The 25,615-nt window shown below is 37.7% G+C and overlaps 1 protein-coding gene across 2 annotated transcripts; it reads right to left on the minus strand.

The window, feature by feature from the left end:
• Coq10b (coenzyme Q10B) lies at nt 1-25,615 on the minus strand. Of its 2 annotated transcripts, XM_076866188.2 has the most exons (5): nt 25,394-25,609; nt 16,866-17,015; nt 14,230-14,422; nt 4,752-4,853; nt 1-1,046 (listed from the first exon to the last, which is right to left on the minus strand). In XM_076866188.2, the coding sequence occupies exons 1-5, from the start codon at nt 25,501-25,503 to the stop codon at nt 879-881; spliced, it is 723 nt and encodes a 240-aa protein (XP_076722303.2). In that variant the 5' UTR covers nt 25,504-25,609; the 3' UTR covers nt 1-878. The 2 variants fall into 2 exon arrangements, with proteins under 2 accessions (XP_076722303.2, XP_076722304.2); XM_076866189.2 differs by lacking the exon at nt 4,752-4,853 and having other exon boundaries at nt 25,394-25,615.

Below are 25,615 nucleotides of genomic sequence, written 5' to 3' on the forward strand. Positions count from 1 at the left end.
TAGACAAATTAACTTTATTAAGTTACTGCTTCAATTCTTATATTGATTTGTTAAAAAAATATGTTTGGAATATATTACTGAAAGTGAATACATGCAATAAATAGAAAACAGGGATGCAAAGTGCTGGAGACATACCAACCAAAACTTATTTTCATCTGTTGCTTACTGTGGTAGACAGAATTTAACGCGTGATTAGCATTATTTAAAGAGTAGACACAGAACCTGGGAGAAGGCTGCAAACTACTACTCAGTATCATAAAGCTCTGGACCACTTACCCAAACAAAACAAAACAAAACAACAAAACCAAACAAACACCTTCAGTGTTTACCTGGGAGCTAATCTCACAATAACAGTGAATTATCAACTACTACCCATATGAACAATCAAAGTTTTTCACTCTGAATATATGATGATTACTCAAATATTCTAGGTCATATGGCAGGCCCTATAGCAATAAGTTACAAACACTCTGAATATAATAACTTAAACATGATATGGTTAATATATACTGAAGTGCTCCACAGAGGGAGTATTCTCAACTAATCTCTTTCAAGTAAGGTGAAAATTAAAAGAATTAAATTTACAGTTTCAACTTCCATACAGAAGAGTAATGTCAATATTCTGGCAATAATGATGACATCCCATTATTATAAATGCAGAACCTGCTGATGTACACATTACTTTGAATTATACTTGATTGAAGAAATAATTCTATGTACAAGTGGGTCCATATTCTATGTGCAAATTTTCAATGGAGCAGGTTTATAATCAAAGTTGGGTTTAGCAAATGCTTTCTGACTTCTGAAAATAAACCACGAAAGCACTTACTAAAAGTGAACTAAAATTAAAAGTAGGTGACACCAGTTCTTTTTTTTCTTTATGTGTGATGAACTTCATGAAGCATTAATTCCCGAGGTATACTTGTTTCTGGACCATACAGCTTACATGCTCTTCTTTCAAAGGCAGCTACCATCTGTTTTACAACTTCATCGAAAAACAGAGTAGCAAGCTGCGAGTGTAGAAGCGAGCGGAATTCAAAAGAAATCTGTAAGAAAATGTTAAAAATTGTTTTAGAAAAATCTTTCTTCTGCTAAATTTCCACTGAGGACAAGGTGTTTACACTCTGACCCGGGGATCTAAGGTAAAGTTGTGTAGGTATATAGAGGTGAGATTTTACCATCAGAAGAGGGAATCATCTTTATTGCATTATGCACAACTGCTGGAAAAATAAATTTAACAAGGCCAATGCATCTCATTTCAGAGCTAACAGCCTACATTTCAATAAGTTGGAGAAGACTAGAAAAAGTTTTATTGTTCTTATTAATGTATACTTCTTGGATATATCCTACTTCACAAAAGGAATAAGGAAGGGAAGTGACTGTTCTCACAGGCATCATTCCAATGATAAATAGCAGCAAGGAGATCACCTGTGTAGCACACATGCATGACTCAACCACAAAGCAGAAAGGGCAGGTGATTGACTCTTATCGAGTAGCCAGAATTCAATGCAAATGTTTGTTTGCTTTTGAATAAATTTTGTTTTAGTTGTAGATGACACAATACCTTTATTTTATATATTTATTTTATGTGGTGCTGAGGATCAAATCCAGTGCCTAACATGTGCTAAGCATCACTCTATCACTGAGCCACAACCCCAGCCCAAGGCAAATGTTTTGAGAAATATTTTTTTGTATGTTTGTTTTTTAATTTTTTTGTGGTTGTAGATGGACAGAAAAGAAAATAACTAATTTTGGTTAAAAAGTTCCTTCCTAGCATCAAGCTGTTAAATATCTTCATCTCCTGTGGTCTGACCTATAAAAATCAGATTTTTTTCTTTGAAAAAAAAAAAATGGTAGATTCTTATTAATCCAAAAGGTACTTAACTGTAGTTTGTTTGTTTTGTTTTGTTTTTGTCTTATTCTAGGCATCCTGTACTGATGGGAAACTTTTCAATCATTTGGAGACCATTTGGCGTTTATTTTTTATGTGGTGCTAAGGATCAAACCCAGTGCCTCACACATGCTAGGCAAGTGCTCTGCTACTGAGCTACATACAGCCCCAGCCCGAGAAAGTTTTTAAAAACAACCAAATGCCCTCTAGATTTTAAAATGATTTAACTTTTCATCCCCCCCCCAAGTACTGAGGATCAAACCCAGTGCCTCTATTGAGCTATGATCTCAGCTCAAAGTTTCATTTTGAAATAATTTTATTTTTATAAAAAGGTTGTAAAACTTGTATAAAGAATCCCATGTATCCATACCCAGATTTCTCCCTCTTTCTAAAAAAAATTTTTTTTGGTCTTAGTTGTAGTTGGACACAATACCTTTATTTTATTTATTTATTTTATGTGGTGCTGAAGATCAAACCCAGCACACCTAGCACATACTAGGTGAGCACTTTACTGCTAAGCCACAACCCCAGTGCCCCTCCCCTCTTTTTTTGGTACTAGGGATTGTACTCAGGCGCACTCAACCACTGAGCCATATCCGCATCCCTATTTTGTATTTTATTTAGAGACAGGGTCTCAGTGAGTTGCTTAGTGCCTCGCTTTTGCTGAGGCTGGCTTTGAACTTGAGAGCAATCCTTCTGCCTCCACCTCCTGAGCTGCTGGGATTACAAGCGTGAACTACCACTCCTGGACAGATTTTTCCATCTTAATGTCCTACGTAACCACAGTATAATTGTCAAAATCAGGAAATTAACAGAGGGAATTCCTTGGAAAACTGGGAATGGAACCACCATTTGACCCAGCTCTATCCCACTCCTTGGTCTATACCCAAAAGACTTAGAAACAGCATACTACAGGGACACAGTTACATCAATGTTTATAGCAGCACAATTCACAATAGCTAAACTGTGGAACCAACCTAGATGCCCTTCAATAGATGAATGGATAAAGAAAATGAGGTATATATACACAATGGAATATTACTCATCAATGAAAGAGAATAAATCATGGCATTTGCAGGTAAATGGATGAAGTTGGAGAATATAATGCTAAGTGAAGTAAACCAATCCTAAAAAAAAAAATGCCGAATGTTTTCTCCGATATAAGGAGACTGATTCACAGTGGGGTTGGGAGCGGGAGCATGGGAAGATTAGACAAACTGTAGAAAGGGCAAAGAGGGGAAATAGGGCTGGGGTTGTGACTCAGTAGTAGAGTGCTCGCCTAGCATGCACAAGGCATTGGGTTCAATCCTCAGCACCACATAAATGTAAAATAAAGATATTGTGTCCACCTAAAACCGAAAAATAAATTAAAAAAGGGTGGGGGGAGCAAAGGGGGTTAAAAAAAGATGGTGGAATAAGATGGACATCACTACCCTAAGTACATGTATGAAAAAGACATGAATGGTGTGAACATACTTTGCATACAAGTAGAGAGATGAAAAATTGTACTCTACATATGTAATATGAATGAATTGTAATACATTCTGCTGTCATATATAACAAAAACAATTTTTTTTAAATTAAAAAAAAATTTTTAAAAAAGGTCCACTATTTTTTTTGTGTGTGTGGGGGGAAGGGGTACAGGGAGAGGTTGCTGGGGGCTGAACCCAGGACTATGTCTACTAATGTTTTAATGAGAAAGAGCCGAAAACAAAAATAAAACAATTTAACCAAAATTTTTACCATTTCTTTTTTGTTTGTTTATTTTGCAGTAATGAGGACTGAGCCCAGAGCCTTTTGAATGGTAGGCAAGCAATCTACCACTGAGCTACAACCCTAGCTCACCACCACTGAGTACTGAACACAAAGGTGCTTTATCACTGAGCTGTCCCCATCCCATTTTTTGAGACAGGGTCCTACTAAGTTGCTGAGGCTGGCCTCAAGCTTACAATTATCCTGCCTCAGCCTCTTGAGTTGTTGGAATTGCAGATGTGTGCCACTGTACACCTGGATCACCAACATAACTTAGCATTCAATGCCTGACTGGGCATGGTAGCACACCTATAATTCTAGCAACTTGGAAAGCTGAAGCAAGAGGATTACAAGTTCTAGGCTAGCCTCAGCAACTTAGCAAGACCCTGTCTTAAAATTGAAAAAAAAAAAAAAAAAAAAAAAAAAAGGTGGGGCAATGGCTGGGGATTTAGTTCAGTGGTAAATCACCCAAGTTCAGTCTGTAGCATCAAACAAACAAACAAAATATTCAATGCCTGAGTTACTAAGTTGCAAGACAAAGAACAACTTACATTAACTGCTGCCAAAGAAATTTATAGGAGGCTTTAAGTTTTCTATTTTTAAAGTGATAAGAAGAAAATTATGAGTCCCTAGATTATAAAATCAGAGTTTCTCCTTTATTCTTCATTTCTACATATAACATGCAATATATAGATTTAATTTGGTATCAATTTTAAATTGTTACTAAGTTTAAATGTTTTTAACTGATGTAGTAAATTCATGGCATGTGGAGTTTTTTGTTTGTTTTTTCTGCATTACAGGTGAGCAAACCCACCTCATGCATCCTAGACAAATGTTCTACCACTGAGCTACATCCTCAGCCCAGGCATATATCTTAAAACCTATGGATTTATAAAACGTAGAAAAGAGAGAAAGAAATATTCACTGTTGCAAAATTAGAACAGAGAAAAAAATGTTCATAGCATTGGTGCAGCAAAATGTAATCAATACTCAGAAATTTGAGATTTTTTTAAAACTGACCTTTGGTTATCTCTATGCATACAATATGATTTCAGTACTCATTTCACTTTATATGTGAAACAAATCAAGGACTTTTTGAGAAACTTACTGAAAAATCCAAGGTACAAGTTCTTGGGTAGCCAGGAAGACCTGGGCTAAAACGCCAAATGGTCTCCAAATGATTGAAAAGTTTCCCATCAGTACAGGATGCCTAGAATAAGATAAAAACAAAACAAAACAAAACAAAACAAACAAACAAACAAACTACAGTTAAGTACCTTTTGGATTAATAAGAATCTACCATTTTTTTTTTCAAAGAAAAAAATCTGATTTTTATAGGTCAGACCACAGGAGATGAAGATATTTAACAGCTTGATGCTAGGAAGGAACATTTTAACCAAAATTAGTTATTTTCTTTTCTTTCAGAATCCCCAAGACTGACAGTTTTTCTTTATTTCACAGCTATTACCCACTATACTACTTAGATTTCTCTCCTCTAGCAACAGAACAGGGAGTGATATTTTTGGAAGCTTATTTCCAGATCTACCACTTAAAAGGGATCCTGAAAAAGCTAAACTCTTGAACCATATTTCCTTGAAATGTAAAATAATACCTGCTGTATACCATTTCTACGAGATGGCAAAAATGGTTATAAGGTACCTGGTACAGTTAGAACAATTCTATAATTCTCTATTACCCAAATTTCTCTTGATAATCATATTTAGTCTTTCCCCTTCTTTATTATTATTATTATTATTATTATTATTGGTGGTATTGGGGATTTAACCCAGGGTTGCTCTATACCAGTGAGCCATATCTCCAGTGCCTTTTTAATTTTTTAAAAATTCTTAATTTTTTAGTTGTAGACGGGCACAATGTATGTATGTATGTATGTATATATGTATTTTTATGTGGTGCTGAATATCAAACCAAGTTCCTCACACATGCAAGGCAGGTGCTCTACCACTGAGCTAGAGCCTCAGCCCTCCCCCCAGCTCCTTTGACACAGGGTCTTACTAAATTGCCCAGGCTGACCTCAAACTTGCAATAATCCTGCCTCAGTCTCCTGTGTAGCTGGGATTACAGTACTGTGCCAACCCAACCAGTTCAGCTTTTTTACCTAAAACCCTCAGATGTTATTGGGCATTATTACACTAGTAAACAATTGACTTTAAGAATACCTATTCACTTTCCTTTAGCAGTAGACTGTTTCCAAGTGTACAACTTCCTCCTCAGCTCTTTAGGCATATCCTAAAGTCAATAATCAAGCCTCTTTATCCCTTTTTCTTTGGTGATAGATTCCCCTCAAGAGTTTAGAATGCGCTTCCCCTAAGGCTATAATCACTACAAACACATTAGCAAAATCAGGACTTGCATAGATAAACTGTTTTTCCTCCATGTATTTTTTTACTTTTTCTTTCCCAGTTGTAGCCCCTCTGAACAAAGAACACAGGACCATTTCTCTGACTAAATTCTGAATTTCTCCATAGATATTGGAGCCAAACCAGAAATTCTTTTGCAGTTTCTAACTTTCTCTTCACCTACACACTCTTGAATGAATTATCATCATGAATTACCAGCCAGTAACATGGTAAAATTATTATTAAAATGATCAATAGCACCCAAGCTAAAAAAAGCATTTATGTGCTCCATTCACATGTTTATAAAAAGAAATGATAACATTATTTTAAATTGAAAAGTGGAAACCAGTGAATGTTAAAAATTCATATAGGGTTGGGGATCTAGCTCAGTGGTAAAGTACTTGCTCAGCATACATAAGGCCCTGTGTTCAACCTCCAGCACTGGGAAAAAAAAAAAGGAAAGAAAAAAATTAATTTTGACATATTAACATAATAATAATTAAAATACTATTAACTAATAGGTGAATTATGCTAAGTCACTGGAGAGAAGTAAATTTTTAGCCATACATGTATAGTTCAATAACTGCCAACTCTCTAATTTTTAATACCAGTAAGTATCTACAATGAATGGTGGCATATATGTGTATCCCGGTTACTGGGGGGGCTGAGGCAGGAGTTCAAGGCTACTTGGGCAACACAGCAAGTCCCTGTCTCAAAAAAAAAAAAAAATGGGGCTGGAGTTGTGGCTCAGTGGTAAAGTGCTTGCCTAGCAGTGTGAGGCCCTGGGTTCGATCCTCAGCACTACATATGAATAAATAAATAAAGTTAAAAATCCATTGGCAACTAAAAAAAAAATTTTTTAAAAACTATAATGAAATCTTATTATTTCAGTAAGTTAAGTTTAAGATAATACATTTTGGCTGGGCATGGTGGTGCACGCCTATAATCCTAGCTACTCGGGACATGAGACAGAAGGATGCCAAGTTCGAGGTAAGCCTGTGTAACTCAGTGAGACCCTGTTTCAAAATAAAAGGGGCTGGGCTGGGGATGTGGCTCAAGCGGTAGTGCGCTCGCCTGGCATGCGTGCAGCCCGGGTTCGCTCCTCAGCACCACGTACAAAGATGTTGTGTCCACCGAGAACTAAAAAATAAACATTAAAAAAATTCTCTCTCGAGAAGTTCAGGGGAGATCCAACATGGCGGCGGGCGCGGAGAGATCAAGTCTCTGACCTCTTCAGCTGCGCGGGCATAAGGAGTCGTAAACCCTCTAAATGCTGTTTGCTCAGGATCACTAGGCAATGCTGAGCTGAACAGTCTGGGCCTCACAGAACACACACCGAGCCCGGATCAGCTGAATTCAAGCTCCCGTTCGCCTGTTTCTCACAGACAAACCGCTGTGACTCAGCACTAAACCATCCTGCTGAAACAACTGGTCGGCCCTTCTGAACCTACGGAGGTAAATGCCAATGGGTTACAGAAGACATAAAGGAGGAAATCAAAAAATTCTTAGAGATAAATGAAAATACAGACACAACATATCGGAATCTATGGGACACAATGAAAGCAGTTTTAAGAGGGAAATTCATCGCCTGGAGGTCATTCCTCAAAAAAAGAAAAAAACCAACAAATAAATGAGCTCACACTTCATCTCAAAGCCCTAGAAAAGGAAGAGCAAAACAACAGCAAATGTAGCAGAAGGCAAGAAATAATTAAAATCAGAGCGGAAATCAATGAAATTGAAACAAAAGAAACTATTTAAAAAATTGACAAAACTAAAAGTTGGTTCTTCGAAAAAATAAATAAGATCGACAGACCCTTAGCCATGCTAACAAAGAGAAGAAGAGAGAGAACTCAAATTACTAACATACGGGATGAAAAAGGCAATATCACAACAGATGCTACAGAAATACAGAAGACAATTAGAAATTATTTTGAAAACCTATATTCCAATAAAATAGAAGATAGTGAAGACATCGATAAATTTCTTAAGACATATGATTTGCCCAGACTGAGTCAGGAGGATACACACAATTTGAACAGACCAATATCAATGGATGAAATAGAAGAAGCAATCAAAAGACTACCAACCAAGAAAAGCCCAGGACCGGATGGGTATACAGTAGAGTTTTACAAAACCTTTAAAGAAGAATTAATACCAATACTTTTCATGTTATTTCAGGAAACAGAAAAAGAGGGAGCTCTTCCAAATTCATTCTATGAGGCCAACATCACCCTGATTCCGAAACCAAAGACACCTCAAAGAAAGAAAACTACAGACCAATATCTCTAATGAACCTAGATGCAAAAATCCTCAATAAAATTCTGGCGAATCGGATACAAAAACACAACAAAAAAATTGTGCACCATGATCAAGTAGGATTCATCCCTGGGATGCAAGGAAGGTTCAATATACGGAAATCAATAAATGTTATTCACCATATCAATAGACTTAAAGATAAGAACCATATGATCATCTCGATAGACACAGAAAAAGCATTCGACAAAGTACAGCATCCCTTTATGTTCAAAACATTAGAAAAACTAGAGATAACAGGAACTTACCTCAACACTGTAAAAGCTATCTATGCTAAGCCTCAGGCTAGCATCATTCTGAATGGAGAAAAATTGAAGGCATTCCCTCTAAAATCTGGAACAAGACAGGGATGCCCTCTATCACCACTTCTATTCAATATAGTTCTCGAAACATTGGCCAGAGCAATTAGACAGACGAAAGAAATTAAAAGCATAAAAATTGGAAAAGAAGAACTTAAATTATCACTATTTGAGGACGACAAGATTCTACACCTAGAAGACCCAAAAGGGTCTACAAAAAAACTACTAGAACTAATAAATGAATTCAGCAAAGTGGCAGGATATAAAATTAACACGCATAAATCAAAGGCATTTCTGTATATCAGCGACAAAACTTCTGAAACGGAAATGAGGAAAAACACTCCATTCACAATTTCCTCAAAAAAAAAAAAAAAATACTTGGGAATCAACCTAACAAAAGAGGTGAAAGATTTATACAATGAAAACTACAGAACCCTAAAGAGAGAAATAGAAGAAGATCTTAGAAGATGGAAAAATATACCCTGTTCATGGATAGGCAGAACTAACATCATCAAAATGGCGATATTACCAAAAGTTCTCTATAGGTTTAATGCATTGCCAATCAAAATCCCAATGGCATTTCTTGTAAAAATAGATAAAGCAATCATGAAATTCATATGGAAAAATAAAAGACCCAGAATAGCAAAAACAATTCTAAGCAGGAAGTGTGCAGGTGGTATAGCGATACCAGATTTCAAGCTATATTACAGAGCAATAGTAACAAAAACAGCATGGTACTGGTACCAAAACAGGCGGGTGGACCAATGATACAGAATAGAGGACACAGAGACTAATCCACAAAGTTACAACTATCTTATATTTGATAAAGGGGCTAAAAGCATGCAATGGAGGAAGGATAGCATCTTCAACAAATGGTGTTGGGAAAACTGGAAATCCATATGCAACAAAATGAAACTGAATCCCCTCCTCTTGCCATGCACAAAAATTAACTCAAAATGGATCAAGGAGCTTGATATCAAATCAGAGACTCTGCGTCTGATAGAAGAAAAAGTTGGCTCCAATCTACATATTGTGGGGTCGGGCTCCAAATTCCTTAATAGGATACCCATAGCACAAAAGTTAATAACAAGAATCATAAATGGGACTTACTTAAACTAAAAAGTTTTTTCTCAGCAAGAGAAACAATAAGAGAGGTAAATAGGGAGCCTACATCATGGAAACAAATTTTTACTCCTCACACTTCAGATAGAGCCCTAATATCCAGAGTATACAAAGAACTCAAAAAAATAGATAAAAAGATAACAAATAATCCAATCAACAAATGGGCCAAGGACCTGAACAGACACCTCTCAGAGGAGGACATATAATCAATCAACAAGTACATGAAAAAATGCTCACCATCTCCAGCAGTCAGAGAAATGCAAATCAAAACCACCCTAAGATACCATCTCACTCCAGTAAGACTGGCAGCCATTCTGAAGTCAAACAACAACAAGTGCTGGTGAGGATGTGGGGAAAAGGGTACTCTTGTACATTGCTGGTGGGACTGCAAATTGGTGCGGCCAATTTGGAAAGCAGTATGGAGATTCCTGGGAAAGCTGGGAATGGAACCACCATTTGACCCAGCCATTGCCCTTCTCGGACTATTCCCTGAAGACCTTAAAAGAGCGTACTACAGGGATACTGCCACATCAATGTTCATAGCAGCACAATTCACAATAGCTAGACTGTGGAACCAACCCAGATGCCCTTCAATAGATGAATGGATAAAAAAAATGTGGCATTTATACACCATGGAGTATTACACAGCACTAAAAAATGACAAAATCATGGAGTTTGCAGGGAAATGGATGGCACTAGAGCAGATTATGCTAAGTGAAGCTAGCCAATCCCCAAAAAACAAATGCCAAATGTCTTCTTTGATATAATGAGAGCAACTAAGAACAGAGCAGGGAGGAAGAGCAGGAGGTAAAGATTAACATTAAACAGAGACATGAGGTGGGAGGGAAAGGGAGAGAAAAGGGAAATTGCATGGAAATGGAAGGAGACCCTCATTGTTATACAAAATTACATATAAGAGGTTGTGAGGGGAATGGGAAAATAAACAAGGAGAGAAATGAATTACAGTAGATGGGGTAGAGAGAGAAGATGGGAGGGGAGGGGAGGGGGGATAGTAGAGGATAGGAAAGTTAGCAGAATACAACAGTTACTAATATGGCATTATGTAAAAATGTGGATGTGTAATCGATGTGATTCTGCAATCTGTATTTGGGGTAAAAATGGGAGTTCATAACCCACTTGAATCTAATGTATGAAATATCAAGATGTCAAATATCAAATATCAAATGTCAAGAGCTTTGTAATGTTTTGAATAACAAATAAAAAAAAATAGAAAAAAAAATTCTCTCTCTCTCCCCCACTCTCTCTTTAAAAAAATAAAAGAAAATAAAGAAAATAAATAAATAAATAAAAAGGGCTGAGGAAGTAGCTCAGTGGTAAAACTCTCCTGGTTTCAATCCCCAGTACAGCAAAAAAACAGAAAAAGATAACCCATTTTGCCCTTCTTTATAATCACATAAGACGCTTACAGGAAACTTAACACTGAAGGAAAAACAGCTGCTGGAAATACTCACTATAACACCTCCCCCTCTGACTATTTTTATACAAAATATGGCAGTGTGCACTCACACCAATGATGTAGTCCAAGGACACATGGATTTTTACTGGTATTTTTTGACATGAATGAAATTACCAAAGACCTTATCCCTAAGAGCAGAGATATTTAACACAGATGCACCTGTTATTATAATGACCTTCTACTGGTTGTTCTAAGTAAATTGACCAAGTCTGTCAAATACACTAACCCAAACAAAATTTTTATATTGTAAACCAGGAAGTAAGATTATTTGAAATGTTTGTTGTCCCTATTAAATCTGAAAACTACCAAGGGCTTGTGACCATTATAGACTCATGTAGATTAGAAAACTGACATATTAAGTGATAGGCACATTTTAGTAAGTTAATAATTCATAGATATGTAACACGGCTTCTGTATTCTTCTGTTCCCTTGTTATAATGATTATTACTATATGTTACGAATATGTATTAGGTATTAAAATCTAACACCTGAACTGAAAGCTAAGCACACACAATTCTGGGTTATTCTCAATTATGTCTTTGAAAATAAACTTGTAGATAAAGTGACACAGCTTTTTATAATGGAAAAGTGTTTGGAATACAGTGTAATTCTTTTTTTTTTTTTTTTTTTTTTGGTACTGAAGGTTGAATCAAAGGGCACTTTAAAACTGAGTGTTGGTCTGGGGATAGAGTTCAGTTGGTAGAGTGCTTCCCTGCCATGCACAAGGCCATGTATTAAAAAAACAAAACAAAACAAAAAAACCAAACTGAGCGTCATCCCCACCTCTTTTATTTTTAGTTGTAGGTGGACATAATACGTTTATTTTGTTTGTTTGTTTTTATGTGGTGCCAGGGATCAAACCCAGTGCCTCACGCATGCTAGGCAAGCGATCTTACCACTGAGCCACAACCCTGGCCCCATCCTCAACTCTTTGAGCCAGAGTCTTGCTAAGTTGTCCAGTTTGGCCTCAAAGTTGTGATTCTCCTGCCTCAGCTCCTGAGATGTATGCAATTGTGCCCAGCTACAGTGTGAATTTTTTTAGGGTTATTAATCTCCTTAAGCTTCATAAAAGTTAGATAGCAATGATCATATAGATTATTATGAAAATTTTTAAAAATCCATTCTCCTCAGATGTGCTGAAAATAACAGATGATTATGAACATCTCTGATCTTCAGGAGTCCAAGAATACAGGTAGTGATAGCTTCATATGAAAGGACTGATTGCCACAGTGTTTGTGCTGAGGACACAGAGAGGAAAAAGACAGTGTCCCTTGGGGCTGGGGTTGTGGCTCAATGGCAGAGTGCTTGCTTCGCATGTGCGTGGCACTGGGTTCGATTATCAGCACTGCATATAAATGATTAAAACAAAGATTCACTGACAACTAAAAATAGAGTTCCTTCCCTCAAGTTCTTCAATCTTGTCCAAAAAACCCAGTGGAAAAAATATGACAGAGAAATAAAGTACATAAAAAGCCCAGAAGAATCACTGAGGTAGGACTGATGATTTACATGAAAAGAAAGGGAGCATATAACACTAGACAGCTGGAATTTGAAGTGATTAATAGGCAAGGAGAGAAGTACATTACAGGAAGAGGAGTGAACAATATGCCAAAACACATGGCTGTGGAACAAGTACTATTTGGTGCAATCATGGAACTTTAAGATTTGTGGTATACCTGAAAATTAAGGGGAGAGGGCCCCCGTGCAATGATAAAGAGATTGACTTTATCCTGTATATTTTAAGAAGCCAGAGAAGGTAAGAAAGTCAGAGGATAGAGTGGTTAGTTTTTTTTTTTTTTTTAAGAGTTCTTTATTTAGATGCTGCATAAAATACTAACATTTAAATTATAAGAGCTTGAAATTGTAAGAGATTGAGGTCAGAGAACAATAAAAATTTAAGATTATAATTCACTGATTTTGGACAAACTAAAGTGTTAGCTCTTTGATTCTAGGCAAGTTATCTAACTCTTCTAAGCCTTAATTTGCTCTAGAAGATAAGGAATAATAAGATTTGACCCTCAAAAGGTTGTTGTAAGAATTAAAAAAGCAATTAAAGCATTAAGAAGAGCTCATAAAGGGGCTGTGGCTGTGGCTCAGTGGTAGTGCACTTGTCTGGCATGTGTGAGGCACTGGGTTCGATCCTCAGCACCACATAAAAATAAAAGTATCGTGTCCATCCACAACTAAAAAAAAATATTAAAAAAAATTAGAATAAAATAAAAGGCCATTAGCTAGGCACAGCGACATATGCCTGTAATCCCAGCTACTTAGGAGGCTGAAGTAGGCAGAAAACAAGTTCAAAGCCAGCGTGGGTGACCAGGGGACCCTGTCTGAAAAATAAAACATAAAAAGAGCTGGAGTGTAGCTCAGTGGTAGAGCACTCCTGGGTTCTGAAAAACAGGAAAAAAAAAAAAAAGGGTTTGGCCAGTACAAGGTAAGAATTTGAAAGAAATGAAGTATTACTCCATGGAATTCTCCATTTTTTTATTTTTTAAGTCTAGGTTTCTTTTTTTTTTTCCCCCCAAGTGTATCCTTCTCTGAAAAGGGTAAGTTGATTAGTACAAGGTAACAGGAGCTGGCATTTCAATTCCTGTTACATGGCAGGAGGACCTCAACAATGTTAATATTCCCCACATTTGTATCTTTTTTACCTTCTCTCATCTTCTACCACTTTTCATTCTTTAACTTAAAAAAAAAATACTTATTAAAATTTCCCCCAGTATTCAAAATATATATTTTTAAATAATACAAAGATTAAATTAAAATATTTCTCACTTGTGTAACCCAAGTGATCTTTCCTAAGTGGCTAGACCTCAACAGAAAAAAAAAAAAAAAAAAAAGGAAAAGGATAATGCTAACATTGCATATAAAATAGCACAATTAGGAGATAAAATAAATGGTTCATTTCCTCTCCTCCTGGTTTAGGGACACCCTTTTATGCTTTAAGACATTAAACTATTTGGTATTGTTTGGGGAAACAGAAAAAAACAAACAAACAAAAAACAGAGCTATTACCTTTACCAAATGTGGTTTCACCAAGGTTACTACTGATGTGTATCGCTCCAGCACAGGTGGAAATCCAATTTCTAATCGTGTTTTACAATATCCAGATCTCTTTGATATTATATCTGATTTTTTGCACCAAGGAACGAAATGCTTGTAATCCTCCATTTCTGATACTACATTATACATTTCCTGCATCGAATATCTTTTAAAAAAAGATGAGGGGTGTTAACTGCTTATTATATATGATACACGTACATTTAAAATTGAACATGAAAAAACTTACTCATAAATAATTTTTCACGTATGTTGAACCATACTATAGAATGAATGACTTCAAAACACAGAAATTAGAAGGGCGCTACATAGACACATACAGCAGAGGTCACAATATAGTGGCTCATAGGTTGAATTTGGCTGTAGATGTGGTTTTCCAATTTTTCACTAGTTGCCAGTACTTAAAAACTGAGACTTTATAGTAAAACAACAACAACAAAACTTTAAACTTGAAAAATCTTGCAGCCACTATATCCACATCTTTGCATAATATGAACTGGTCTGAGATGACTAATAATCTCTTACTGGAGCCAGGAATTTCACTTTCAACAATTTAACACTCAAAAATACTCCCATAACGTACAAAACAAAGATGTTTACTTCAATATTGATGTGAAAGGGTGGAAAAAAATGGAAGCAACCCAAATCTTTGTCAGTACATAGATATCAACAAATGTTTAATAAATCGTGCTAGGTAAGGTAGTGTATGGCTATAATCCCAGCTACACAGGAGGCTGAAGTAGAAGGATCACAAGTTTGAGGTAGGCTTGGGCAACTTAGTAAGACCCTGTCTCAAAATAAAAATTAAAAAGGGGATGGGAATATACAGCTCAGTGGTTGAGCACTTGCATTGCATGCGCAAGGCCCAGGGTTCAATTCCCAATATTGCTAATAAGTTAGTAAGTAAAAAAACAAAAAAGTAAATGTTTAGTGAATCATAATAAAAGATGACTATGGGACTCTATACTGGTTGCTTTAAAATTTTGGTCAAATATATATTTTAAGGCACAGTTTACAGTGTGTTATTCATGAGAAAAGCACATTATAAAGCAAAATATCTACAACTAACAAAAAAGTATACAAATACACTGTGTTCCTCAATTTAAACTTACTTGATATTTGTTTTTTCCTAAAAATAACTGTCAATAGTTGTCAAATGAATACATTTAAAAAGTGCTGGAAGGATATAACAATTAACATCAACTCAGAGAAAAAAAGGAAGGTTAAAATAGACTAATTCCTTAGACGATATGCTTCCATGTTATTATTTTTATATAAGCAGGTAATACTGTTGCAATTTTAGAAAAAAAATGAACTATTTTAGAATACCAAAAAAAAAAAAAAAAAAAGCCTATTGTTTAGTTCTTGTTGTTTTTGTTTAGGGTAATGGGTATTAAATCCAGGGGCACTTTACCACTGAGCTATACTCTAGTCTTTGAAATTTTGAGATTGGGTCATGCTAATTTGCTCAGACTGGCCTCCTGCCTCAGTCTCCCAGGTAGGTGGAATTATAGGCATGCAATACCACTTCTAGCTCCTGTTCTTTTTATGAGTCAGCATAACCTCCTAATACCAAAAGCTAATAAAAGAACATGAAAAGAAAATTACATACCAACATCCCTTATAAGTAGTGAGGCAAACACTCCGAAGAAAAATATCAACAAACAGAATCCGAAATATATTATAAAGATATAATGATCAAATGCAACTAATTGAGGGATATAGGAATAATTTAATATAAAGAATTTTACAATTATAATCACATTCATTGCAAAAAAGGAAAAACTATATGATTAATTCCATAGATCACAGACCCGAAGCAAGTCTAGTAGAGTAAGAAATAATACAGAGATGCTACATTATGTACCACTGTTCTGAAAATATTAGCTAAAACATCCAATCAGAGCATGAAATATAAAGCATATGTGCTGAAAAATTAACCAAATTTATCGACTGGTAGATGATACAAACATCAATTCAGAAAAAGCAATTCAAAATTTAGTTAAGGTGGCCTGTTAGGAAATAATTAGAAACCAATAGCTTTCCTATATTAACCAAAAGCAGTTAGAAAACACTAGCATAGCAATGTAAACTTCGTAGAAATAAATTTTACAAAAATATCTCAGGGCTTAAATAAAAAAACAAACAGCAAAACTCCATTGTCACATATAAAATACAACCTGAATAATAAGCCAGATATATAGTACTTTTGCTTATAAAGACTCAACACTGTTAATATATGATTCACCCCAAAATGATATAGTAATTAAAAAAAATCACAATCTAAATCACAAAAAAAGTGTTTTTGGAAGCAACCGAATTTGAGCCTTTCTTTGTTTAAACTCTCGAGAATTGCCAAAAATACAACATACAGAAACGCAGGTCATAAATTATTTTCATTTTATGTCAAGGCTTAAATCTGTCTTATAATCATTCAATAACAAATATTTATAAAACTGCAAGGGGCAATGGAAAAACCAATATAAAAAAGCTGTTTAGTCTAAGAAAATAATTTGGAGAGACAGAGGCACAAATACTTTATGAAAAAAAACTGTGAATGTGTTCTTTTAGAATTATTATTATATACAAACCCTATAATTCTTCTCTCTGAATATTCTTTTCTTTTGTTTATTAAGGGTGAAGCAATTTTGAAGAAAGTTCTTGAATATATCTCCTTAGGCAAAACTGAGTTATGTAGTGGAAGAGTTCTGCTCATCAGTATACCACAGGAAGCTAAATATCTAAAAAGACAAAAATCATCCAATTTAGATTGACAGTAAAAACTAAGAGGAAGCACAAATTATAGAGACTGTAAAAAGTTATCATATTTCTTAAGACTTTGTAATTTTAGAGTAATGAAACGACACACACACACACACACACACACACACACACACACACACACACGCACACAGGTATAGATAAAAATAAATCTTTGCTTCTACTGGGGATCCAAGGGAGCTTTACCACTGAACATCAACCCTAGTCCTTTTCTGCTTATTTTTGAGACAGGGTCTTGCTAATTTGCGGCTTCCATACTCCTACTTTAGCCTCTCCAGTCACTGAAGTTACAGGCATGTGCCACTATTGCCTGGCTGCCTTGACCAGTGTGGCCAAACTAGCAGGTTCCTGCGAGGGGCAATGGGAGAATGGAAGAAATAGACTCAACAAATGCAGATCTTGAAGATAAAGCTGGAGTTGGATGGAGCGCTACTCTCTGATGGAAAAGCAGGTCTAAAGAATTACACCAGCAATCTTTATTATATATATATCTTTCTAAATCAGATTAAAGACTATGCAAGCATTATTCTTTGTATTCATGAAAGTTAGAGTTAGCAACAGTATGGGGCTATTTCCTCGTTAAAATGTGCAATGTTAGGAGCACTGTGCAGCTCTCAAGAAAGTGCATACTAATTCCGGGCAGATTCAGGGGCAGCAGAACTGGTGAAACATTGTGGTTATCTTAGCAAGGAAGTTCCTTTGTTCCCAGGAGCTGCTGTGCCTGGGAATAAGGCAGAGGCTGATAAAACTCTAGCATGGAAGACATTTCCATAGCAACTGGGCATCCTATGCCTTTGCACAGAAACTTTCTCAGTCACCAAGTATGTCACAGCCATGAAGTCATCAGGGGACCCCAATCTCAGACACTAGTCTCCCAGACACTGTCATTGCTTTCCACACCTGGCCAGAAAAATAAAGCTTCTTAAGTACCATTAAGAAAACTAAAAATAGCTGGGACACCAGGATCACACCTGTAACCTCAGCCACTTGGGAGGCTGGGGCAGGAGGATCACAAGTTTGAGGCTAGTCTCAACAACTCAGTGAAGTCCTTATGCAACTTAGTAAGACCCTGTGTCTCAAAACATAAAGAGGAGTGGGAATGTGGCTCATTGGTTAAGCACCCATGGGTTCAATCCCAAGTACAAAAAAAGAAAGAAAAGAAAACCAAAAACAACAGCTTATAAGTTAGATTAGAAACTTCTGGCACAAAAAGTATCTCTTTCCAGAAAAGAAATATCTTGTTCACCTAGCTATTTAAACTTTCCCTAATATGAAAATCGCACATCTATTATACACTACTATATATTCATTATCAATTCACATACTTACTGAGCTCCTATTCTGTGTTAGACTGTAGTAGTCACTAAGAATTTGATGGTAAAAGAACAAATAAGAACCTTATGAAGATTATATACTAGTTGAGGATTCAAAACAAGTACCAGAAAAGAGCTGAGCATGCGGTGTACACCTGTAGTCCCAGCTACTCAGGAGGTGGAGATCAAAAGATTATTTGAGCCCAAAAGTTTGAGACCAGCCTGGGCCACACAGTGAGACCCCAAGAACCCATCTCCAAAAACGAAAAGGAAAAAAAAAAAAGTACTAGAAAAGAAAGCGGGGTAGAGGGCCAGGGTTGTGGCCCAGTGGTAGAGCACTTGCTGCATGCGTGAGGCACTGGGTTCAATCCTTGCACCATACAAAATAAACAAAATAAAGATACTGTGTCCATCTACAACTAAAAAAATATCAGAAAGAAAAAGAAAGTGGTAGAGACATCTAATGAGCACCTCAGGACCTCCTTTGGACAGGGTGTCCTAGGAAGCCCTCTGAAGTTCTATTTCAGCTAAGATAGAATACAAAAGGAGTTTGCAGAGAAAGAAAAGAGGTAATTTGGTACATGATAAATGTGTGTACAAATATGAATATGCAAAGGTATTTTCCTGTGTGTGTGTGTATATATGGGGGGGAGGGATAGGTAACACTACTATAACATTCTGGGCTACAGGGAAAGAGTTTGGCAGTGTCAAGAGATGAAAAGAGGGCTGGGGATGTGGCTCAAGCGGTAGCGCGCTTGCCTGGCATGCGTGCGGCCCGGGTTGGATCCTCAGCACCACATACAAATAAAGATGTTGTGCCTGCCGATAAATAAATAAATAAATATTAAAAAAAAAAAAAAAAGAGATGAAAAGAACTAATCCTTTAGAAGTAGTATGGATGCCAAGAGAGTAGCAAGAAATAATGTCGGAGATAGTAGTTGGATCATGGTGCATATTGCTGGCCAAGAAAAAGCAATTTACAAAAAACTGAAAAAAATTTTTGAGGAGAGGGTTCCTGGAGATTGAACCCAGGGACTTTACCACTGAGCTAAACCCACCATACCTGGATGAAATTTTTCTTAATGAGAAGCTGTTGAAGAGCTTCAAGTATGAGAGTGATATTTCAATGGGCACAGTGGCATACAACTGTAATCCCAGCAACTCAGGAGGCTGGGGCAGGAAGATTGCAAGTTCAAGGTTAGCCTGGGCAATTTAGTCTCAAAATAAAAATTATAAGGTCTGGACATGGGGGCAGGGGTTGTGGCTCAGCAGTAAAGTGCTTGCCTAGTACATGCGAGGCCCTGGGTTCAACCCTCAGCACCACATAAAAATAAATAAATAAAATAAAGGTATATAAAAAAGAAGGGCTGGACATGTACTTCTGTGATAAAATGACCCTGTATTAAATCCCAGTACCAGTAGAGGAGGAAAAAAAGTGATATTTCATTAAATCAAATCTTTAAGTTACTATTATTATTAATTTTGGTACCAGGGATTGAACCCAGGGGCACTTAACCACTGAGCCATATCCGCAGCCCTTTTTTATTTTTTGAGACAGGGTTTCACTAAGTTTCTTAGGCCTCTCTAAATTGCTGAGGCTGGCTTTGAACTTGCAATCCTTCTGTCTTGGCCTCACGAGCCTCTGGGATTACAGGCATGCACCACCATGCCTGGCAAATTACTTTTTAAAAAGGGAAATAGGGTAGCTGTTATGGCTTTAGATATGAGGTGTCGCCCAAATGCTCCCGTTATTAATGCAGGAATATTTGGAGATGAAACAACCAGATTATGAGAGCTATAACCTGATTAGTTCTTCCTAGTTTGAAAGGACTGACTTGATGGTAACTGTGGGCAGGTGGGGCATGATTGGAGGAGGTGGACCACCAGGGGTGTGCCCGGAAGGATTCATCTTCACTGCAGCCCCTTCCCCCTTCCCTTTCTCTGCTTCCTGATACTGCCACAAGCTGAGGAGTTTTTCTCCACAGGGTCTTTTGGCCATGATGTTCCACACCTCACTGTGGGCCCAGAGCAGTGGACTCTACTAACCATAGAACTATGAGGCAAAATTAACTTTTCTACCTCTTAAGTGTTCTTGTCAGTTATGCAAAGTCAGCTAAAACAGAAATTGATATCAAGAGTGAGGTTGTTACTCTGATTAACTTGATCATGTGATTCAGAAGCAGTTGGAAATGATTTGTGGGAGGAGTTTTGAAAAGTTTGGTGATGCAGGCTGGAAAAACCCTAGAATGTTGTAGCAGAGCTTTTTTTTTTCCCAAAGAGAGAGTGAGAGAGGGAGAGAGACTTGGGGTGGGGTCCTTCACACTACCTCAAGTTTCTAGTAATGCTATCAGATTATCTCTTCTCACTTAAATAAATCCCACTCCGTTCACTCTTCATTATTGACAATGGATTTTACTCTTTAAATCTGCCAGATAAGAATACTGAAGGAAATTAGTAAGGCCTACAGACTGCACAAACCTCATCTGCCAGCAGAAGCAGGGAATCTAGTTTCATCTCAAAACTCTGGTTTCAGTAGGGTCAGAATCCCAGGGCTGGGGATATAGCTCAGTTGGTAGAGTGCTTGCCTTGCATGCATAAGGCCCTGGGTTCAACATCCAGCACCAATACACATACACACATACACACACACACACACACACACACACACACACAAGAATCCCTACAGGCTGTCCCAAAGGCAGCAATGTGTAAAGCTGTGAAAGTGAAGCCAAAACTGGAATGGAGACCCCAGAAATTTAGAAATGCCAATAATGTGGACTGTCTGCCAAGAAGAGCTGCTGGCGCCAAGCGAAAGACAGCTCTTGTGTGCTGCAACCAGCAAGGCCAAAGGGGCAAGGCCACCCAAACCCTTGGGAAATCATCTCGTCACCATGTGCCCCAGATACTCAAGGTAGAACTATAAAAACTGTTTGCCCAGCTGGGATTAGGTCTTGCTTTGGCCCCATTCCTTCTTTCTTTCGGTACAGGGTACTTAACCACTGAGCTATATCCCCAGCCCTTTTTATTTTGACATAGGCCCTTGCTAAATTGCTTAGGGCCTAAGTTTGCTGAGGCTGGCTTTGAACTTTTGACCCTCCACCTGCCTTACCCTCTCGGAATCACTGGGATTACAGGCAATGCCCACCACCATTCCTTTTATCTGTCTTTTATCTCTCCCTTTCAGAATGGGAATGTTTACCTGGTGCCACTGTATATTGAATTTATGTAACTTGCTTTTGATATTTACAGGGGTTCATAGCCAAGAGTGTCTTGTCTCAAGGAGACTTAGGACTTGAGCTTTTGGGTAATACTAAAACTGTTAAGACTATAGTCTCTTGGAGATGAATTAAAAGCATTTTTTATTGTGAAATGAACATGATCTTTTGGGGGCCAGAGTGGAATATTATGGTTTGGATATGTGATTACCCCCCCACACACACACACAAAGCTCCTGTGTTAATGCAGAAATAGTCAACTAGATTATGAGAGCTGTCACCTTATCAGCTCATTCTAGTTTGAATGGACTGACTACGTGGTAACTATGGGCTGGTATACATGGCTGGAGGAGGTGGATCACTGGGTGTGTGCCCTGGAAGGGGCTCATCTTCCCTGCTGTCCTTTCCTACTTCCCTCTCTCTGCTTCCTGACCTTGCTATGAGCAAGCAGCTTTCCTTCAAAGATCCCTTTGGCCATGATGCTCTACTTCATTTTGGCCCCAAGCAGTATCCTCCATTGACCACTGAATGAACCATGAGGCAAAATAAACTTTTCCTCCTCTAAGTTGTCCCTGGTCAGGTATTTGATCACGGCATCACAAAGCTGGCTAAAACAGTGGCCTTGTGAAATCTCATGTTATTATATATAATATTTGATATATGCAAAGTATAGTTGATACATAAATAAAATTTCTTGAAGGACACTGAGACCCTACAATTTAGCTGAGGTGGAGGAGAAAATCTGAAAGATATAAAGAATTAGGAACAGTTGAAGAAATTGGGAATATTCAGCCAGAAGTTAAAGGATACCTGAGAATATGGCTTCAAAATGCAAAAATAACAGCCCAACTAATAATAGGAGACCAAATTTGGTCTCTATAATACCAAAAAAAAAAAAAATTTTTTTTTGAACAATTAGTTGATTATAAAAACTGAAAGGGGGCTGGGGATTTAGCTCAGTGTTAGCATGTTTGTCTCACACACACAGAACTTGGATTCAATTCCTAACACCACACACACACACACACATATACACATACACACACACACACAATTTGAATGGGCTTAATGTAAGGTCCTTGCTTAGCATGTGGATGGCCATCTTAAGAAAAATTTCACTTTCCTGTCCAAGAGCATTTCTGAGAAAGGCTCACCACTCTCTCATATCAACCCCACCCTTAACCGCCTGCATTAGGACCCACCAGGCTCTAATCCCTGAGCCTGCCCCATAAAAGCCTTGATCCCCAAGTCTGTTTTGCTCTCTCCATCTATAGATAAACTCTCATGTGTATCTCTGCCTGGCCTCTTTCATTTCTCGCTCACCAGTCTCACGGTTCTTTGCTTTCCTTTCACTTATTCTACATGTAATAGAGATCAATAAAAAAGGTCAAGCTAAATGCTGCATGACTATTTGTTAAAACGTAATGGAAAAGGGCTGGGGTAACAGTTCAGTGGTAGAGCACTTGCGTAGCATGTGTGAGGCACTGGGTTTAATCCTTAGCACCACATAAAAACAAATAAATAAAATAAAGGTATTGTGTCCACTTACAACTAAAAGAAAAAAAAAATTTTTAATGTAATGGTGGTGCATGCCTATAACTCCAGAGGCTTGGGAAGCTGAGGCAGGAGGATCTTGAGTTCAAAGCCAGCCTCAGCAACACCACGATGCTAAGCAACTCAGTGAGACCCTGTCTCTACATAAAATACAAAATAGGGCTAGGGAGGTGGCTCAGTGGTTGAGTGCCCCTGAAATCAATCCCTGGCACCACCCCCCCCCAAATAAATCACACACCAAAAAAATTATTTCTGGATCTGTTAGCTATATTGATTATAAAAGCTAAATTTAATATACAAATTCTAAACATTCTTTAGTTACCTTTAACAGTTATAACAGTTTCATCTACTTTTCCCCACTTTTTCCACTCCATAGATACCATGTTATTTATTATTGGAGGCTAATTATGTGGCAGATACTGTTAAAATTAATAATTTTCTGATAAATCAGTATCAGAAAAAGTAGATTGTCTGAGAAAAGTTTATTTTTAAAAATATAGTAGACCTGAAGCTGGGATTATAGCTCAGTGATAGAGCACTTGCCTTGCACATGTGAGGCACTGGGTTTGATCCTCAGCACCATATAAAAATATAAAATAAATAAAGATATTGTACCCATCTTAAAAAAAAAAAAAAAAGATAATAGACCTGCAGAGATGTAGCTCAGTGGTAGAGTGCTTGCCTAGCATGTGCCAGGCCTTAGGAGATTCACCTCCCCACAAAGAAAGAAAAAGGATAAAGAAGAAAAAAGAAAGACCTTACTTCTAAAGAGATAAATTGAATAAGTGTCTGGTTGACTGGAAAGCTTTCTTTGCACTGCATACAGTTTTGTATCGATTCATATATGGTTCCCCAGCACCCCCAATTTTTTGGGTTTAAAGCAAACTAATATAGATTTCCTGGTCAGTGTTCATGCTATGGTTCAGTGCCCTGGCATGCACCATGTGCCTTCTTTCAATACTACTCTCTCAAATACTCTATTATAAAGGCCAAAATCTATGTTAATATAACACTTTTATTTGCAAACCAATATTTTTAAGAGTAAACAAACAGATCTAAAATATTGTTGTTCTGTTCAGAAATACTTTTTGAGATTATTTCCTAAAGCAAGAGTAAATGATATCTGATTTTATTTGTTTATCCAATTTGTTTAAAAGGATTTGGAAGTGTGCCGCTGTTACTTCTTTAAATTCTTCTTTGAATCTAAATGGCCTGGGGCTCGGCCAGATTTGTGCTCTCTCACTGTATACTTTATATATTTTAAACACTAATTTTCCTCATACTGGTATACATATTTTAAACACTAATTTTCGAGAAAAATTCTACACAATGTTATTAGTAAAAAAGGAAACTAGTAGGGGATGGGGTTGTGTTTCAGCGGTAGAGTGCTCGCTTAGCACCACATAAAAATAAATAAATAAAATAAAAGTATTGTGTCCAACTACAACTAAAAAATAATTTAAAAAAAAAGGAAACTAGTAAAAAAAAAAAAAATATGGTATCCTTCATTTCTCCACCTCCATCTCCACTCCAACCTCTCCGTAAAGGAACCAACCAGGAAAATCGAAGACAGACTCTGGTACAAGGTTACAAGACCTCTAAGTTACAGCGGAATGGGGAAGAAAACAAAAATAAAACAGGTCCTTCGTTGGCTACATTTAGTTTTTATAAGTACCAAATAATGGGGGCAAAAAACTCCACCCAAACTGGAAAAGCGCCTCTGAACACCTGGCACTCAGGAGGAACAGAAGGGGAGCTCATCGCCAGGCCACAAACTCCCAAATCCCCAGCAGCGAGCAAATGCTTTTTGTCTTACTAGTTTGGGTGTTTCCGGGACACTAGGGTCTCATCCAGGGTCTCGCGCCTGCGATGCTAGTCCTCTATCACTGAGCTAGACTCCGAGACCCCGGGGCAAAACAAAAACTTTCCGACCGCCACAGCAACAGGTCATAGGGAAGGAGATCGGAAGAGCCCCAAATACCTGTGGCTGAACTGCTTTATCAGATGCGTCCACAGTCGTTGTGCTAATGCCTCACCACCGACCGGGAGGGTAGCCAATCGCCCAGAGACTGAACTACCAAGACAGCAGGCCAGCCTCGGGCGCTGCGCCAGAGTCCCTCAAATGCCGACACTTCTCCAGAGACAAGGGAAACGCGCCGGGTTCGGCTCCTCCTCACCCCCAAATCTCCCTGTCTCGCCACTCAACAAGTCCAGGAGTAAAACTGCTCTCGTCCCCGCGCCCCCATTGTTTATTACCTACTATTCCGCGCTGACCCTTGCGCCGGGACTGCGGCTGACGTCCCCAACCTCGGACGGCACTCCGAGACTACCCTTGTAAAGGCCTTCTGACCGGCTCGAGCTGCCATGATCGTCTCTCCGAAGCCGGTCGCAAACACCGGGCCAAGTCTGCGGCACCGCCCTCAAGCCGGGCGGGAGGACCAACTCCAGGGCCTCCCAGCCAATCGGTTGGCCCCTTAA

This window comes from Callospermophilus lateralis, chromosome 9 (assembly GCF_048772815.1).
Source record: "Callospermophilus lateralis isolate mCalLat2 chromosome 9, mCalLat2.hap1, whole genome shotgun sequence".
NCBI classification, from domain to species: domain Eukaryota; kingdom Metazoa; phylum Chordata; class Mammalia; order Rodentia; family Sciuridae; genus Callospermophilus; species Callospermophilus lateralis.

What these genes read in the sequence shown, in the direction of transcription:
- Coq10b (XM_076866188.2), bottom strand. Translation starts at nt 25,503, where the DNA reads ATGGCAGCTCGAGCCGGTCAGAAGGCCTTTACAAGGGTAGTCTCGGAG. An exon ending in TGAAACCACATTTGGTAAAG is followed by an intron (nt 4,854 to 14,229) that starts GTAATAGCTCTG and finishes ATCTTATTCTAG; the next exon opens with GCATCCTGTACTGATGGGAA. An exon ending in CTTGTACCTTGGATTTTTCA is followed by an intron (nt 1,047 to 4,751) that starts GTAAGTTTCTCA and finishes ATTTTCTTACAG; the next exon opens with ATTTCTTTTGAATTCCGCTC.